Raw genomic sequence first — 16470 nt, forward strand, 5'->3', positions numbered from 1 at the left:
GGTTTAGCTTCTCTGAAGGCTTCAGTGGTAAATCAGCACTTGAAGAGATACTGGAAATCATTGCAGGTTTGATTCCCAATTCATGCTGCAGGTAGCTGATTTGAACCGTGCAGGTGGCTGATTTGGACTGTGCAGTTGGTCTGAGAGCATTTGGTAGAGAAGACGAAAGATCAGCCATGGGGGTTCTGCTCCTGATTCCCATCCAATGACTACATGGTGAATAGCTTGATAATGGCTTCTTGATAGGGGTAGTTGTACTATTGGAATTTTATCACAAAGACCCAGCCTATTTAGAGAGTGGGGTGCTTGGGAATGAATGCAAACACTGTGAAACTCTTAACTATCAGACTGCAGTGATATGATGTTGAAGGATGAATGCAATTAATTATCCTATTTTAATATTGTGATTATCCTGTGTCGCCAGAGCCACTCCTGAGTGCGTTGCTGCGACGGATGCCTTCCCTGGAGTCAACTGAGATCCTGCAACTTGTGAACTGCCCAGAATCCTTTACTGCTGACATGCGATGCATCATGGGAGAGTCAGCAGCTGCACGGAACTACTTTGTTTTGGCAGGAATGAACTCCAGTGGCACGTCTTTTGCAGGTGGAGCTGGCAAGTGAGTAGCTCACCGATGCTGGGAGGGCTACCGATGCTGGGAGGGCTACAGTTACTTCGTATGAAGATGAATGGTTGTAGCATCTCATAGCAATTGTGACCAGATATGGTTGGATACTGTGTTTACTGGGAGGGGTAAAATTCAGAAATGTATTTCTTCTCTAGTCTGCAAGCTCTTTCTGATGAGCTGATCATATGCTTCACAGGCAAGTATAGAAACTAGTCCTTAGGTCTGTGTCAGAGAGTTGTATGAAGTACGTGGTGGAGGTGTTGGTAGAAGTGACTTTATTGTGCTTTTTCCCCTCCAGTAAAACCCTTGACTCAATTAAATTCAAAATATCCTGATTGCTACTGAGAGTTTACATTTTGTGTTGTGTACAAGTGTCAAATTTTTAGTCCTTACTAAATTGTATTCTTTTCCCTGTTAGAAACTGTGCATTATAGTTCATTAAAGTATGTCTGGACATCTGACAGAAATTGGGAGGAAGCTGGAAGAGGAGGAAAATGCAATGTCTGTCTCTAGTTTCACAAATCTTTTCTTTCTTATCGAGTAGATATCTTTTTGCCAAGAGTGCTACCATACCATACGTTCCAAAGTTTGTTAAAGTAAAATTGTGTAAATTATAGTGGCTTATAGTTGTCTTGAATTCAGTGCAAAGTTAGTGCAAATAGTAAAGTTCTGAGATGCACTGTATTAGATTTACTCAGGCCAACCTGTTGTTCACCATTCAGCTTGAGGCCTGAGATGCCTCCACTTGAATAAAAGGTGAAATGTTCAGATCCGATTAGTTTAGCAAGCTAACTTATTTGAGGAACCTTAATTTTTATTTCCTGAGTATACATGTTAGAATTGCAGAGGTTACTGGGTTGTGACACCTACAACTGTTCCTCCTGACACCCGTATTGGTATTCTGTCCTGAGTGTGTACAGTTGGGCTTAGAGTCTCTCAGTTACTTGTATGCCATGTGCTTTGGCTTGATAGAGGTATTTTCTCTCTGTTCAGGTTGCTTAGTTGCAACAAGAATGTTTTATTCACGGGTGTTTATTGTGAAAATGGTAATGCATCCCAGACCACTGTAGTTTTTTGATTTGTTCATGTTGATGTTCTCTGATGAGATATTAGGATGTAACGTTGCTGATCATTTGAATAGAGTTGAACTTCTTTCTTGACTTCAGTTATTACATTGTTTTGATTTTCAAATAATCAATTACTGGAGACTGAATATAGGTTTTTGTGATTTGTTTTATTTGAGCGAGGCAAGTTATTAGACTGAAGTAAAACTCTAAAGCTCACAGAGAGTTGAGTATTTTATGCTATTAGCATGCTCTTATCCACATTCCAATCTCTCTTCGTACTCAAAAAATAAACAGATGCCCCTTTGTGTTATAGGTTAATGTGTCAAGTCTCTCTCACCCAGCCAGGATGTAAACAATGAATTTTGCCCTGGATTGTACACTCTTAATTATCAGTGTCTGTCAAACTATCTCCCATCCCACTCTTAATGTTTTCATTAACACTGTCTCCAGTTTACAGGGATCCCACTGACATTAGACTCTAAGCTGCATAACGTTCACTTCATACAAAGATTAACCTGCCTTCTACTTCTGAGATGGAGTATCATTTAACCTTAGAGTCTAAAAATCTTAATTTCCTTGAATAACTGTGAGTTAGATCCTGTTCTCTATGATTTAACAGCTTCTGCAATATCATAGATGGGTTTGTGTTTGTGACCACTAACTGAAAGTGTTTGGTTATTAAGACTTGGTCTTCTTTCCTTCTGTAGATACTTGGCTGAATGGATGGTTCATGGATACCCTTCAGCTAATGTCTGGCCATTGGATATTAAGCGCTTTGGTGTGCTCCAAAGTAGCCGCACATTCTTACGTCATCGTGTCATGGAAGTGATGCGTAAGTCTCCAGGAAATTGATATGTAAAGAGATAATGACTGGGAGCAGGACCTGATGGTGTTAAGTATGTAAGTTAGCTCGCTGATCTGCAAGGTTTGTTTTCAGATGTTTTGTCACCATACTAGGTAACGTCATCAGTGAGAGTCTCCAGTGAAGCGTTTCCAGTTCAGCGAGCTAAGTTATATACTTATCATCAACCTGAGCTACAAATCTTCTCAAAAATTGCTGACCTGATGGTGCTGGAGACCTTTATCTATGATGAATATACCACATGTAGGAAACTGAGTACTGGCAGAGTAAAGAGATACAGGTTACTGCCAACTAAAACTGAGATTTCTTTAAGACTGGTGACATTGTTGTTGCAGCTCCTATTGATTGGAGGACAGGTATCTTTGTAGAGCGACCAGAAAAATGAGAACTAGGATGGCAAGGATGCATTTTCTTGTTTGTTGTTTCTCAATTCAACCAGGGTCCCATTGCCCACAAGGAGGCAAGACCAGGAGCGTATTGGGCCAATCATCATCTACTTTCTCTCCATAGGGCAGTGAAGATGTGTCTCTGGACTCAATGTTTGGCTGCGTACATGGACAACAATGCTACCCCTTCTTCCTGGGTTGTACATCGATTTTGATACTGAAATTGGAAAGAAAGAAATGAAAGAAAGTAACACAAAGAATAGCCTAGTTCCTTTCCATAATAATCCGGTGCAATGCTGTTTGATTTGACACCAGATAATTTGACTTATGAAGAAATTCAAAAGCCATTGCTTTATCAGGCATTGTGTGTGTTATTTAAACTGTCGCTCAGGTTAATGGTTTTTTCCCTGTTTGGAAGATTACCAAAAATTTGTAATCTTGTTGCTTTGTTCACTGCTTCAGTCAGATTAAGAGAGAAGCTGTATATCTTGATACCTGTTGTTTTCTTTTCCCCCAGCCACTTTGATGATCAATGCATTGTGACTGGCCTAAGTAATAGAAAGAAGCTGTAGGTCAGATACACTTTGATAAAAATCCTCATGTTTGTTTCTCTTTCTGACTGTAGCTCTAATTTATGAACTGAAAGTTCCTCGTTGGGATTTCCAGACTGGCAGACAGCTCAGAACCTCTCCTCTGTATGACCGCTTGGATGCCCAAGGAGCACGCTGGATGGAGAAGCATGGTTTTGAGAGAGTCAAGCACTTTGTCCCTCCTGGAAGAGGTCAGCTATGAACATCGTCATTGTATAAAGCAGCACAGATTGCTAATGTTGATATTGTGGCTATCAGGCCTGGCTTTGGGTGATTAAACAAAATCCTTGAACTAAATCTGCACCATCAATGGTACAGGTTACAGCATGATCAGGATGATGTTGCTGATGTTGATGTATACGATGATAGACTGGAATAAAATAATGTTAAACTTGTCTTTCATGACCTCAAAATGTTATAGCTAATGGAACATTTTGGAAGTCTATTTGCTGTTCTGTTGGAGGATATCTACATATGTTGAATCTTCACATCCATTCTTGTTCCAGGTTTCAGGTCTCACCTCATAATTGCAGTTTCCCATCATTGGCATAATGCTGTGGAATCCATAATTTTTGTAGGTTCAATACCTTTTCTGCAATGCAGTTCCCAAAACTGTATGCATGAGCCAATGATTTGTACAAATTTCTAATTACTTTCTAACTTGTGCATTCTGTTCCCTTATTTATAAAAGCCATGACATGACTTCAATTTTTTGACTTGTTCTTTCAATTTCTGATTGTTTGTTTATTTAATCGTCTAGATGCTTTCGATCTACTCCTCTATTTTAATGTTTTTATCGCAAATTACATTACTTCACGTGAATCCATATTAAATTGCACCTGTCATCTTACTGCCGAATTAGCAAAACAGTCTCTCTTGCAAAGTCTTATTGTCAGCTGGCTACTTGTCAAATATACAACTTCTATCTTGTTAGGAACATCAAAGTGATGCTGTGTTCACCCAAATATAAATCCTGTATGTATACTGAGAACAAAAATGGGGACAAGCATTGACTCCCAAAGGATGCCACTTCCAACCCTTCACAAGTCTGACCAACATGGCTTTGATATCCATGTCTTTGTCCACTTTCCTGTTGTCTGCCCCACATTGGCCTGTGGTCTTTGGCTTATGTACCTTCTCCACTTATCTATTTACATTAATCTGAGATTTCAGCCTCTGAACCTCTACCTTTTCTCTTCCTAGATTTGTTGGAGTTGGACCAGAGTAAGACCTTCTACAAACCAGACTGGTTCGATATTGTGGGAGCAGAAGTCACATGCTGCAAAGAGGCTGTTTGTGTCATTGACATGTCATCTTTCACCAAATTTGAACTCAGTGTAAGTTTCTGCCAAAACAGAAATCTGTGTTTGGCTGGATCAGTACTCATAGTCTTCAAAAATACCTCTTAAAGTTAAAAGTATCAGTAACGGTAACACTGCAGGAGGACAGTGTGTAACTAAGCAATGTGAAGTGCAGGATCAGCACTGTTAGAAACTCTTCAAAAACACTTTAAAAATTAAAGAATATCAGTGACAGTAACATTTTATATAACTCAGCGACGTGAAGTACTGGAATATTTCTCAGTAGATCTGGGAATGGGAATTGAAGAGTGTGGTGCTGGAAAAGCACAGCTGGTCAGGCGGCATCTGAGGAGCAAGAGAATCCAAATTTCAGGCATAAGACCTTTATCAGGAATGAGGCTTCTGGGGTGAGAGATAAATGGGAGGGGGGTGGGGCTGGGGCTGGGGCTGGGGGCAAGGTAGCTGGGAATATGATAGGTAGATGAAGGTGGGAGTGAAAGTGATAGGGTGGAGAGGAGGGTGGGGCAGACAGGTCGGAAGGAACATAGACAGGTAGGACAGTTCAAGAGGGCAGTAACAAGTTGGACAGTTGAGACTGGATAAGGTTAAAATAAGGTGGGGTTGGGGGGGAATGGGGAAACTGGGGAAATCCACATTGATCCCGTGTGGTTGGAGGGTACCAAGGCAGAAGATGAGGCATTCTTCCTCCACACGTCAGGTGGTTAGGGTTTGGCGACGGGGGAGGCCCAGGACCTGCATGTCCTTGGTGGAGTGGGAGAGGGAGTTAAAGTGTTCAGTGGTGGGGGTTGGTTGGTGCGAGTATCCCAGAGATGTTCTCTGAAACGATCCGCAAGTTGGCATCCTGCCTCCCTAATGTAGAGGAAACCACAATGGGTGCAACGGATGCAGTACATGACGTGTATGGAAGTACAGGTAAATTTCTGGGAGTGGGAATTCAAATATGACATTGTGAACAGCTAGAAGTTTCAAACTGTAGATCTCTTACCACTTCTGCACTACAGAGATCATTGAGTTCACAGCATATGGTTTAAATTACCAAAGCTGTTATAGAGACTGTAGGGTGAAAAGAGCACATAAATATAGGCAAGAATAGGTTCGTTGGCCCCTTTTGCATGTTTAGCCATACAGGAAGATCTTAGTTGATCTGATTGTGACTTTCGATTTTACTCCTCATTCCCCACAACTTTTGACTGATTGCAGATCAAAAACCTGTCTAACTCAGCCTGAAATGTATTCAGTAGCAGCCTCCAGTGATCTCTGATTAGCGGCCATCTGTGAAACTAAATTTTCTTTTTCCTCATTTCAAATGGGAGACCAGTTTTGTTTTGAAACTCTGCTTCAGTTCTAGCTTCCTCACAAGAAGAAAAGTAATCTCACAGCGCTACCCTCAGAACCTTGTGCCTCAATCAGGTCACCTTTCATGCTTCAGCAGTTTAAACCTGCTGAATGTTTCCTTGGAAGACAGCACTCTTCTTCACAAAAATTAATCTCTCAAACTTTCTCTGAACTGCTGCCAGTGCAGGTTGAAGATGATTGTCAGGGGGTGTCTGGGAGTTTCTGAGACATTAGAAACTTGGTGGCTATCAATCACTAAGACAATGGCAAGTCCTAAGGGTTATGCCCATATGAATTAATTCACTATAGTGGGCTACACTACAGTGCATGACACTAAATGTTATGAAACTTAAATAAATTGAAGGATTTAGGAGGTGAGGTAAATCCACATAGTCTCAGTGATTTAGGACTCACCTTTAAAATTTCTGAAGATGAAGAAATATGTTTTGCAAACAAACACAAAGTTAGCAAGTGAGAGAAGTGAGTGAAGAAATTATGGAGGTTCTGATGAGTGTTTCGATTCTACTTGAATATGGAGGCTGTGCCAGAGGACTGGAGGCTTGCAAAACTTTTATTTTAAAAATAGGAGGGGGATAAACCTCGAAAGTGCAGGCAGATGCAGTGTTCTTGCATTGGTGATAACTAAACCTTTAGAATCAATAATATAGAACAAAATTAATTCTTCTTTGGAAAAGTATTGTCTAAAAAAGTTAAAGTCAGCATGGGTTTGTATATGACTAATTTGCTTGAGCTATTTGAAAGAACAGAATTAATGAATGTAATGTGGTCGGTGTTTTGTATATTGACTTTCTAAATATGTGATTGATAAAGCACCACATGATAGATTTGTTACTAAAATACATGGGATTAAAGGGATATTGACAGCGTGGATACAACGTTCACTAAGGAGAAGAAATCAGCGGGTAGCAAGAGTTTATGTAATAGTCCCAGGGCCTGGTATTAGGATGACAGCTCTTTTTACACATGGAGCAAACTTCAGAGACCACATGAACCTCGTACAGCGAATATTGAGGAGAATCAGGGTATTATTTAAAGCTTTCGAAGGCTATTCTGCCCATCAAATCTTTACCAGGATCCTAAGGATCAATCCAGTGAGTTACCTTCCCCCAGTTTCCATTGCCCTGATAGTTTAGTTCTTCAAATGCCTATTCAGTGTCTTCTTGAAAGCATTGTTTCCACTTCTACCTCTCTACGTGGTATCAGTATTCAGTAAGTTGGAGAGACAGGTGAAAGAGGTCCACAGAAGAAATGTAAATGAATGATTTTCTTAGGATTAAATAAAGAGCAACTGCTTACAATGGCAAAAGGATCGATAACCAGGAAGTACTTTGGAAGAAACTTTTTTCCAGGTATTGTAATGACCTCCATGTGCAGCCTGAAGGACTGGTGTCCACTGAGTCAATGGCAACATTTGAGTTGATGGCAAAAATATGTAAATCGAAATATTAATGGAGATATTGTGCTGGCAACTAATTAATATTGTACTTTGCTCTTTCCCCAAAGAGCCTGCACTGACTCAGTGTCCTCTTTCTATTCTGTCTACTGTTTTTGCATTTTACTGTATTTTTTTAAATTGCCATTCTTGTTTCTTCCTTGTCACTCTGCCAAGGTTCCCACCTCCCTGCCATTCTGTTTAAGTCCACCCCAACCCCACCAGCAAAGCAAATCCCATCATTCCTGGTCCTGCCCATTTTATACTGGTCTCAGCTCCCAGAACTGGTCGTAATGTCCCGGGAATCTGAAACCCTCCCCCGTTCCAAATTTCCAGCCGTGTGTTCAACTGATGAATCTAAAATTTCATCTTTGATTAGCATGTAGCATTGACGGTAATCTGAAATCACTATCTGTGAGGGCCTACTTTTCAACTTACTTGCTAATTCCCTCTTTTTGCCTTTTGGGACCTGCACTGCCAGCCTAGTCCTCATAGGCTGCCTGGTGGTTACTCCCTTTCTCCCTGTGGATTCTTAGCTTGTTGTGGACCACCTGTCTGACCATGCTATCTCTGATGCTGTCACTTTCACAAATGCTCCACAGTGACCCAGCCACTGCTCCAGCTCCGAAACACAGCTTTCCTGGAACTGCGGGTTGGAGATGCTTTTTGTTAACATGTTGTTGTGGGCATCATAATGTGCCCAGTCTCCCACATAGAGCAGGAGGCACAAACAGTTTTGAGTTCTGATGTCATCGCTTAGCACTTTTGAATTAAACTTTTAAAAGGGCTCTTAAAATCAAATAATATTGATTACTTTCTTCCCTTAACCTTGTCAAACACTTAAGTCCTTAAAGAAAACTATAAAGCACACAGCAGACTTGACAAACTATGAGCAATAGTAATTGTACAAATACTCACTTTCTGTACTCCCCCAATCAGCAGCTTCCATTTATTCTGGGTCACTTTTGAATCTTGATGTCCCCTCAGGAGCTCTACCTCTGGATTGAGTGAGGTAATGTAGAGCTGCTACCTTAGATGTTTTCCTGCTGCTCTGCTCAGGTCCTCCTTACCTGATTTGTTCACTCTCTGACCTCCAGTGCTCTGTACTATAAGAATTTGTGAAGGACACTCTTTCCCCTTGTGTCTCTAAGACCTTAGTTTGATAATAATGAGCAAAGTCCTCACCGATGAGCGAAAAGGAGGGCTTTATTGCCCCCTCCCTATTCCACTGAATTCCTTGTTTTGCCTAATTACCTCAAAAGCTTTCACTGTTCCAACATATAAAGTACATAATTGTTTTTTTCTTTATTGCCCGTGGTTGTTTCACATTAAGCCAAGATTTTCAGAAATGCAACCATAGCATTAGGTGAAACATTGCTTTCTACAGGAATCGGTGTTAAAACTGGAGGTTCTTATAAGAAAAAGACCAATGTCAAAACATAATACAGTCAGTTCTGATATAATGCGATGGTTCTGTTCTTGTGCAATCTCACATTATAAGAAAATCATGCAATAACCACGCCATTTAAACTAATGGGTCCAGAATCAAGCGATTGCCCGTACAAATAAGGAAAGTTCACATTCTATAAGTAATGGACTCAATTCTTCTATCACATGAAAACCAATTCACGTTGCAGAAACCCATGTTACAGCAGAATAGTCGTTACCTTTCTAAGTTCAAATATTTTGCAACAGTGTCTGAGATGAGAGGAATGTCCTATCTTTCTCCAGTTCCACTACTCCCTGGGTCACTCAGATCCCAGTCATTATCATTTTAATTTCAAAATCAATCCATTTTTTAAATAAATAAAATATATGATAAATCAAAGGCTTTTCAACAAAGGTGTGAAATTTGTTAATACACAGTTTATAACAAGAAAATTGTGACAACTGCCCAAGGCCCATGGGGAATCACTCATTAGTCTCCTCATGGAGTTTGTGGCGAATGTGTTCCCTTAGTTACAGACAATGGCTTGCCCAGCTGGAACTCATCGCCTGACCCCATTATGGCCCTTTTGTGGTACGGTGGTAGCTGAGAGACCGGGGTTCAAGCCCCACCTGCTCCAAAGGTGTGTAGTAATATTGACTAAAAAAAACAGGATAAACAGACCCACTTGTCTTCTGCAGTTATGTTTGTGCCAAGGTGTTCTTAGAGAGGGAGCACGCCATGTCAATCAATGCTCTTGATGTCTTTAGAAAGAGTGGCACTGTGGGAGGATTCAGTACTTTATTTCTCCCTGCAACTCCATTTTGATTTTGCCCTTTCCCTCTTTCCCTACCCACCCTCACTTTTGATGGTTTGCATTACCCATGATGGGCTTTGCATGTAAATATTTAATTGGCTGTATTGCTGATTACTGTGGTGGTGGTTAGTAATTTATAAAACAAAAAATCATTGTGCTTTTGGTGATGGGTAGTTTGCTCAATTCTGTGTGATAACACTTAACTGTGTGATAACTGTGTGATAAATCTTAAAGGAGACCCATCCCTCTTCCATGGTTATTGTTCATGCCTGGGTGACCTTGGAGAGGGAGCATACAGTGTCCATCAGTGCTATCGATGCCTTTCAAGAGTGGTGGGCGACACAGGGTTTGCAGTGCTTTATTTCCTTCTCCAACTCTGTTGTGACTGAGTCCCTTCCCACTCTCCCTACCCACCCCCTCACTTCTGATGATTTACATTGGCCATTATGGACTTTGCTTGTAAGTTCTTGACTGGCCAAAAGGGTGATTGCTGATGGTGGTTAAAAGGAACAAAAATGGAAAAAAAAAGTCACTGTTATTTTGGTGGTAGGAAAGCTGCTCAGTTGTATAGTGGAGTAGGAAAATTAAAAAAAAAACAAACAGGCCCTTGTGATACAGTGGCAGACGCTAACAAGATCCAGGTTCAAGACCCACCTACCCCAGATGTGCATAATAACATTTCTGAAGAGGTTGATTTTAAAAATATATATATGTGAAGCAGACCCACAGGAAAGGTGGTGGTATATTGGCAATGTTACTGAACTAGTAATCCAAACAAACTAGTAATCTAAACTCGACTTCAGGCTGAAGTTCTGAAGGGTTCTTTTGGTAAAGTGATAGTGTCCCAATCGCTGAGCCAGAAGATGTGGGTTCAAGGCCCCACTTGCTCCATCGGTATGTCATAGTATATCTGAACAGATTAATTTTTTTTTAAAATTAAAGCAGAACCAGTGACGACAAAAAAAGCAGATCGGTGGCCTCTTGTAGTGCAGTGGTAGTGTCCCTATCACTGAGCCAGGAGACCCAGGTTCCCGTCCCACTTGCTCCAGAGGTGTGTAATAACATCTCTGAGCATTTGATCAGAAAATATCTATAAAGCAGATCTAATGGGGAAGGCAATGGCCTAGTGGTATTGTCACTGGTCTATTAATCCAGAAACTCAGTCAATGTTTTAGAGCTGTGTAAGAACATCTGTGAAAAGGTTGATGCATTTTTAAAAATGTAATAAAACAGACCCAGTTACAGTGATTTAGTGAGTGGGAGAAAAGAAAGTTCAGTTGTGTATAATAGTACTTATAGAAAAAGAAAATAAAGCAGACCCAAGAAGAATCTGTCGAACTGTTCGTTCTGAGTTGGGACTAGCCTGTACATGTCATGAGTATTAGAATCTCTACAGTGTGGAAACAGGCCCTTCGGCCCAACAAGTCCACACCGACCCTCTGAAGAGTAGCCCACCCAGACCCATTCCCCTATCTATATTAACCCCTGATTAATGCACCTAACCTGCACATCTCTGACCACTATGAGCAGTTTAACGTGGCCAGCTCACCTAGCCTGCATATCTTTTTGGATTGTGGGAGAAAACCAGAGCAGCCTGAGGAAACCCATGCAGACACTGGGAGAATATGCAAATTCCACACAGCCTGAGGTTGGAATCGAACCCAGGTTCCTGGCACTATGAGGCAACAGTGCTAACCACAGAGCCACTGTCCTGCTCTGTTTCAGTGTTCACCAATAAGTACTGTTTCTTTTAAGTCAAGCTTCCAGAGTTATTACAAAAATACAAAAAACATTTCCCTCTAAATAATCAAAATACCAGTGTATATATGGTAAAGGGGAAAAATTGATGTTAGTCTACAGAAATTCACTCTGAGGGGAAAACAAAAGCACTTCTGTTCAATAATTCTTAGTTCTTGAAGGCCAAATGGACAAGGTGTGAAATGATCAAATTATTGCTGTTCTGGCATGTGTAGAGTGTCACCAGATATTGGCACATGTCTCTGGGATCTTGGCAAACACGGCTTCCAAGGAAACTGTATCAAGGATTGTTTCACAATCTATTCAAGAAAATAGTCATGTTCCTCCCTGGTTTCACGACATTGGGTTTTATAAAAATAGAAGAGCCAGTGAGACTGGGCACCCTGTCCTTAATCAGCTTCTGGTCCTAACTGAAAATGTAAAAATATCTCCTCCATGTCTACAAAACAGACCAGCTATAAAACCCAGTCATAAAAACAGTCAGGTGTTTTCCATTAAATGAACTCGAGCATACAAGATCGGCAATTACCTGGAAGCTTGTGGTTTCCAAGAAATTCCTTGTCAAAAAAAAAGGTCCAGTGTGTCCTTCTGTTGACCTTTTCCAAAAAATGAATTTCAGGTATCTGCAAGTGCACGAAAATTGTTATGATGGCTTCATAATTTGTAAAGTGAAAACTTTTAATCAAGAGAAATAATTTTAATATGCAAGTTAATATGTAAGAAAGTAACTTGGTGTTTAGACTGCATGAGCCTCTTAGAATCCTTACAGTGTGGAAACAGGCCCTTCAGGCCAACAAGTCCACACCAACCCTCCAAAGAGTAACCCACCCAGACCCATTCCCCAACCTTAATACTCTACAATTACCCCTGACTAATGCACCTGACTAACACATCCCTGAACACTATGGGCAATTTAGCATGGCCAATTCAAGTAACCTGCACATCTTTTTTGGATTTTTTGGGGAGTGTGCCAACTCCACATAGGCAATCACCAGAGGCTGGAATCAAACCTGGGTCTCTGGTGCTGTGAGGCTAACCACCGAGCCACTGTGCCACCCCCATTTGCTGGCAGTCCTGCTTGCCCATCCACCATCTCCCTAAGCCTCAAGGTTGCTGCAGAATCCTTAATTGTAGTTTCACCCCACTCCTCAACGTTCTGGATTGTAGCTTCTTTCCCACGCCCACACCTCCTGATTAGTGGCCTCTAACCTCCAAATTGGTCCTCTTCCTCCTCCCTTACCCACCTCTCATCACTTCCTTCTCTTCCACTTGCATTCTTTGCTCTAGAACCAGATTAAACCTGAAACTAGGTTTATATCCACTATTTTTGAAGAGAGAGTCCTCATGGTTCAGAAGTGTCTAGCTCGGGCTTTTACAGTCTGTGTTTTATTTAAATGCTCCAAAGTGCATGCTGTGAGAAGGGGCTTGGGAGAAGAGTAATGAGGCAGGAGTAGCTTTGAAAGATACACAGAATTGTGGATTGTAAATACCCCAGCAACTCAAAACCATTTGGACCTCAGACATTGGAGCTGCAGCTTCAGATTTAATTTGGAATTTTAACTGGAAATCAAATCCAGGAGTGAAAAATGATATGAGAGAGAGAGAGTCCAAAAAGGAGAAGTGGCTGCACCTTGGAGCATGGGCAGGGAGAGAAGCTGCAACTCTTCAGTCCGGGAGCGGAGAAGGTACCTATCGGACAATACAGGAATCCACATTAAAATTGATCTCATGGCACTCAACAAGATGACAAGCCCTGTTAATTAACCAGCGTTAAAGCAAAATGTGTTAAATTTAAATAAAGACTAGCTGTGCACTCATGGCTTGCTCTGTTCTTTCACTCTGTTGAGGGTCTTAACTGTTAATGATGTCTTTGTTAGGTATTCAGAAAAAGTGTCATATTGGGTTTGAAACATTCACTGTTTCTTATTCCACAGATATCGTCTTTTTACTTTCTGTTTTTATTTCTTTCTTGTAACCATTTTTATTTTTTGCCATGATGTGGCGATGTTGGTGTTGGACTGGGATGGACAAAATCTGAAGTCAAATGACACTAGATTATAGTCCAACAGGTTTATTTAAAATTACAAACTTTTGGAATGCTGCTCTGAAAGCTTGTGGATTTTAAATAAACCTGTTCTACCCTAACCTGGTGTCGTGTGACTCATGACCTTACTTTTTATAAAATTGAGTTGCCTCTTCAAGCCACCTGCTCACTCCACTAAACTGTCAGATCTCTGCCCTGTTCCACCAGGCTGAAAAACATCTATTTATGCCTGGGGCTATTTTCATGTATTTCTTAATACGGTCCTGTCCAGTATGTTAGCCATTTGAGAATTCAGATATGACTAATTGCATTTATGATAAATAAATTGATGCTATTCAGTAGGGCACGTGTATTTTTATCATCAGCTTTTTGTATGTCTATGGAAAAATAGTAAGTTGAAAAGTAAAGTGTATGTCTTTAAAAATGAGTGTTTATTTTGTGGTGTACAGAATGGTTTTTTGGTGTTTAATAAGTTATTGAGCATGAATGTTAATCTGTGTGTGTGAATGTCCTTAACTATGTTTCACGAGTATTAGAATACATGGTGAAAACAATATGTTTGCAGCTGTGTCTGTGGCCAATCAGTTTTTTTTTGGATAAGACTGTGTTAATCCGTGCAGCTTACATTGCCTTTAATACCTGTGCCTAAATTCCTTTGAACAAGGAATCAGATCAAATACCTTTGGAAAATCCACCAGTACACCATTTGTCATACCCACGTTATCTCTACACTCTGGTCTTTTCTAGGAGAGTTCATTTAACTTATTTGAACATAAGCTATCCTTCAAAAATCCTTTTCAGATGCTCCGGCTTAGCTTCTCTGTGTTCGCTCATTTTAGAAATTTGCTGACACAGAGAAATCTAACTGCCGTTTGATTTCCTGACTCATCCATTTCCCTCTCCTTTGATGTCCATTTCAGTAAGTGGATTTGCCTGAGGAGCGTGGAGTGGAATTGAAATTTTTCATTGTCAACCTTAGTTTGGATTTAATGTTCTAGATTAAGTTTGAGGGATAAAACTTACTCAAAACAAAAACAATTGAAGTCTTTGAGTATCTTTTCATGTCATTCTGTTCACTTGTAGATTTCTTTGTGTCACACCTTTTTCATTTTGGGACTGGAGCAACCTCTTCAGACTATGACGTACTGATCAAGTGTAGATCCAAGTTATGTGACTAAGGAGGTCTTTCTCTGTGGATTCTTATTACATCCTAGAAGTGTGAGAATGCTCATTATGTGCAGTGTGTTGCTTTGAAGCAACTGATGTGGGTAAAGATGGTAGTCACTTTAAGAATAGGAACTTCCCACCGCATGTGCTCGTGGTCACTTCTTTACCCTTTTGTGATGCTGATGTGACTGTAGTTAACCTGTTTCTATTGCTGGTGCTGAGAGATTGATGTTGGCCAGAACTTTTGCTGCCTTTGTGTGGCTTCATAGTTGTGCAGAGGCCTTGAACCTAACTGTACAGGGACAAACAAATCATGCACAAGAAGCTGATTCTTTAAGTGAATTGCAGCAATCAGAAAGGGATCTTGCAGCAGTGCAACAAGCTGTGCACTTTCAGGAAGCTGTGGTTAGCACTGCTAGCTCACAGTGCCAAGGACCAGCGTTTGATTCCAGCCTTAGGTTGGGGTTTGCACATTCTCTCCATGTCTGCAAGCATTTCCTCTGATGGTACAATTTCTTCCCATTGTTCAGTGATGTGCAGGTTAGGTGGATTAGCCATGCCAAGTTGCCCCGAGTGTCCAAGGTTTTGCTGGCTAGGTGGATGAGCCTTGGGAAATGCAGGGTTACAGGGTTAGGATCGGGAGTAAGTCTGGGTGCGGTCTGGGATGGTTGGTGTGGACTTAATGGACCAAATGGCCTGCTTCCACACTCTAAGGATTCTGTGATTAGAAGGTACATGTGAAAGATTGGTTGCACAGGTCTGATAATTTCAAAACATCAGTAACCATTAACAAGTTTGGCAGTTTTCAGTTAGGTGCTAAATGAAAAACTTGGGAGTTTATCAGATGCACATCTGTTTAAAAGTGAGTCTTTTTCTCCAGTGTGTACCTGTGTGTTGATCAGACTTTCTGCTTAAGTCCTCAGGTGGCCAGGCTCTTGAGATACTGCAGCACCTCTGCTCCAATGACTTGGATGTTCCTGTGGGACATATTGTACACACAGGAATGCTGAATGACCGAGGTGGCTATCAGAATGACTGCAGCGTTGTGCGCCTCAACAAACGCAGGTACCATTCACTTCTTTGTCTGGAGTGCAGCAAAGCTCCTCACATGGCAGTATATACATTGTAAAATAAAACCTGGCATTAGAATATCATTGCAGCTATTGCATATAAAGGAAGCTGCAACAATGTTTACTGAAGGAATTTTAGCAGAAAGTGAGACTGTTTCTGCTCCAAATCTTCTGTTGTTAAAGCTCTCAAAAAAAACAATTCTTGCCTTGCTTGAGCTCTATATTTGCCATGCTGACAAAACCCATCATTAACTCTCTTGATCTTACTGATTATAAATGATCAGATTTTAAAAATCTAACATCTAGTACTTGATGAGCAAAAATTTCTTCCATTTAAATACTGGGGAGGTACCTTTGTTTGTTTCTGCCGTCGGTTCTGGTCCCTCACCATTAATTCCTTCCCTTTTCCTAGCAACAGTCTAAGGCTGAATGACCTTGTTCCACATTTGCTGCTCTGCTTCAGTCTCACTCAACTGCTGAAATCCTCATCTGTGCTTCTTGACTACTTTAAGACATTTCTTGCTATCTTCTCTTTTGTCTTTCATAA

General features: G+C 40.8%; 1 protein-coding gene across 1 annotated transcript in view; it reads left to right on the forward strand.

Annotated features, from left to right (window-relative positions):
* The window catches only part of pdpr (pyruvate dehydrogenase phosphatase regulatory subunit), a 50267-nt gene that overhangs the window by 22997 nt on the left and 10800 nt on the right, over nt 1–16470 (forward strand). The window contains exons 9-13 of the mRNA XM_072547754.1: nt 425–617; nt 2401–2525; nt 3567–3722; nt 4735–4868; nt 15770–15918. Coding sequence (XP_072403855.1) covers nt 425–617; nt 2401–2525; nt 3567–3722; nt 4735–4868; nt 15770–15918 — 757 coding nt within the window. The remainder of the gene's footprint in view (nt 1–424; nt 618–2400; nt 2526–3566; nt 3723–4734; nt 4869–15769; nt 15919–16470) is intronic.

Source organism: Chiloscyllium punctatum, chromosome 26, assembly GCF_047496795.1.
Source record: "Chiloscyllium punctatum isolate Juve2018m chromosome 26, sChiPun1.3, whole genome shotgun sequence".
NCBI lineage: Eukaryota > Metazoa > Chordata > Chondrichthyes > Orectolobiformes > Hemiscylliidae > Chiloscyllium > Chiloscyllium punctatum.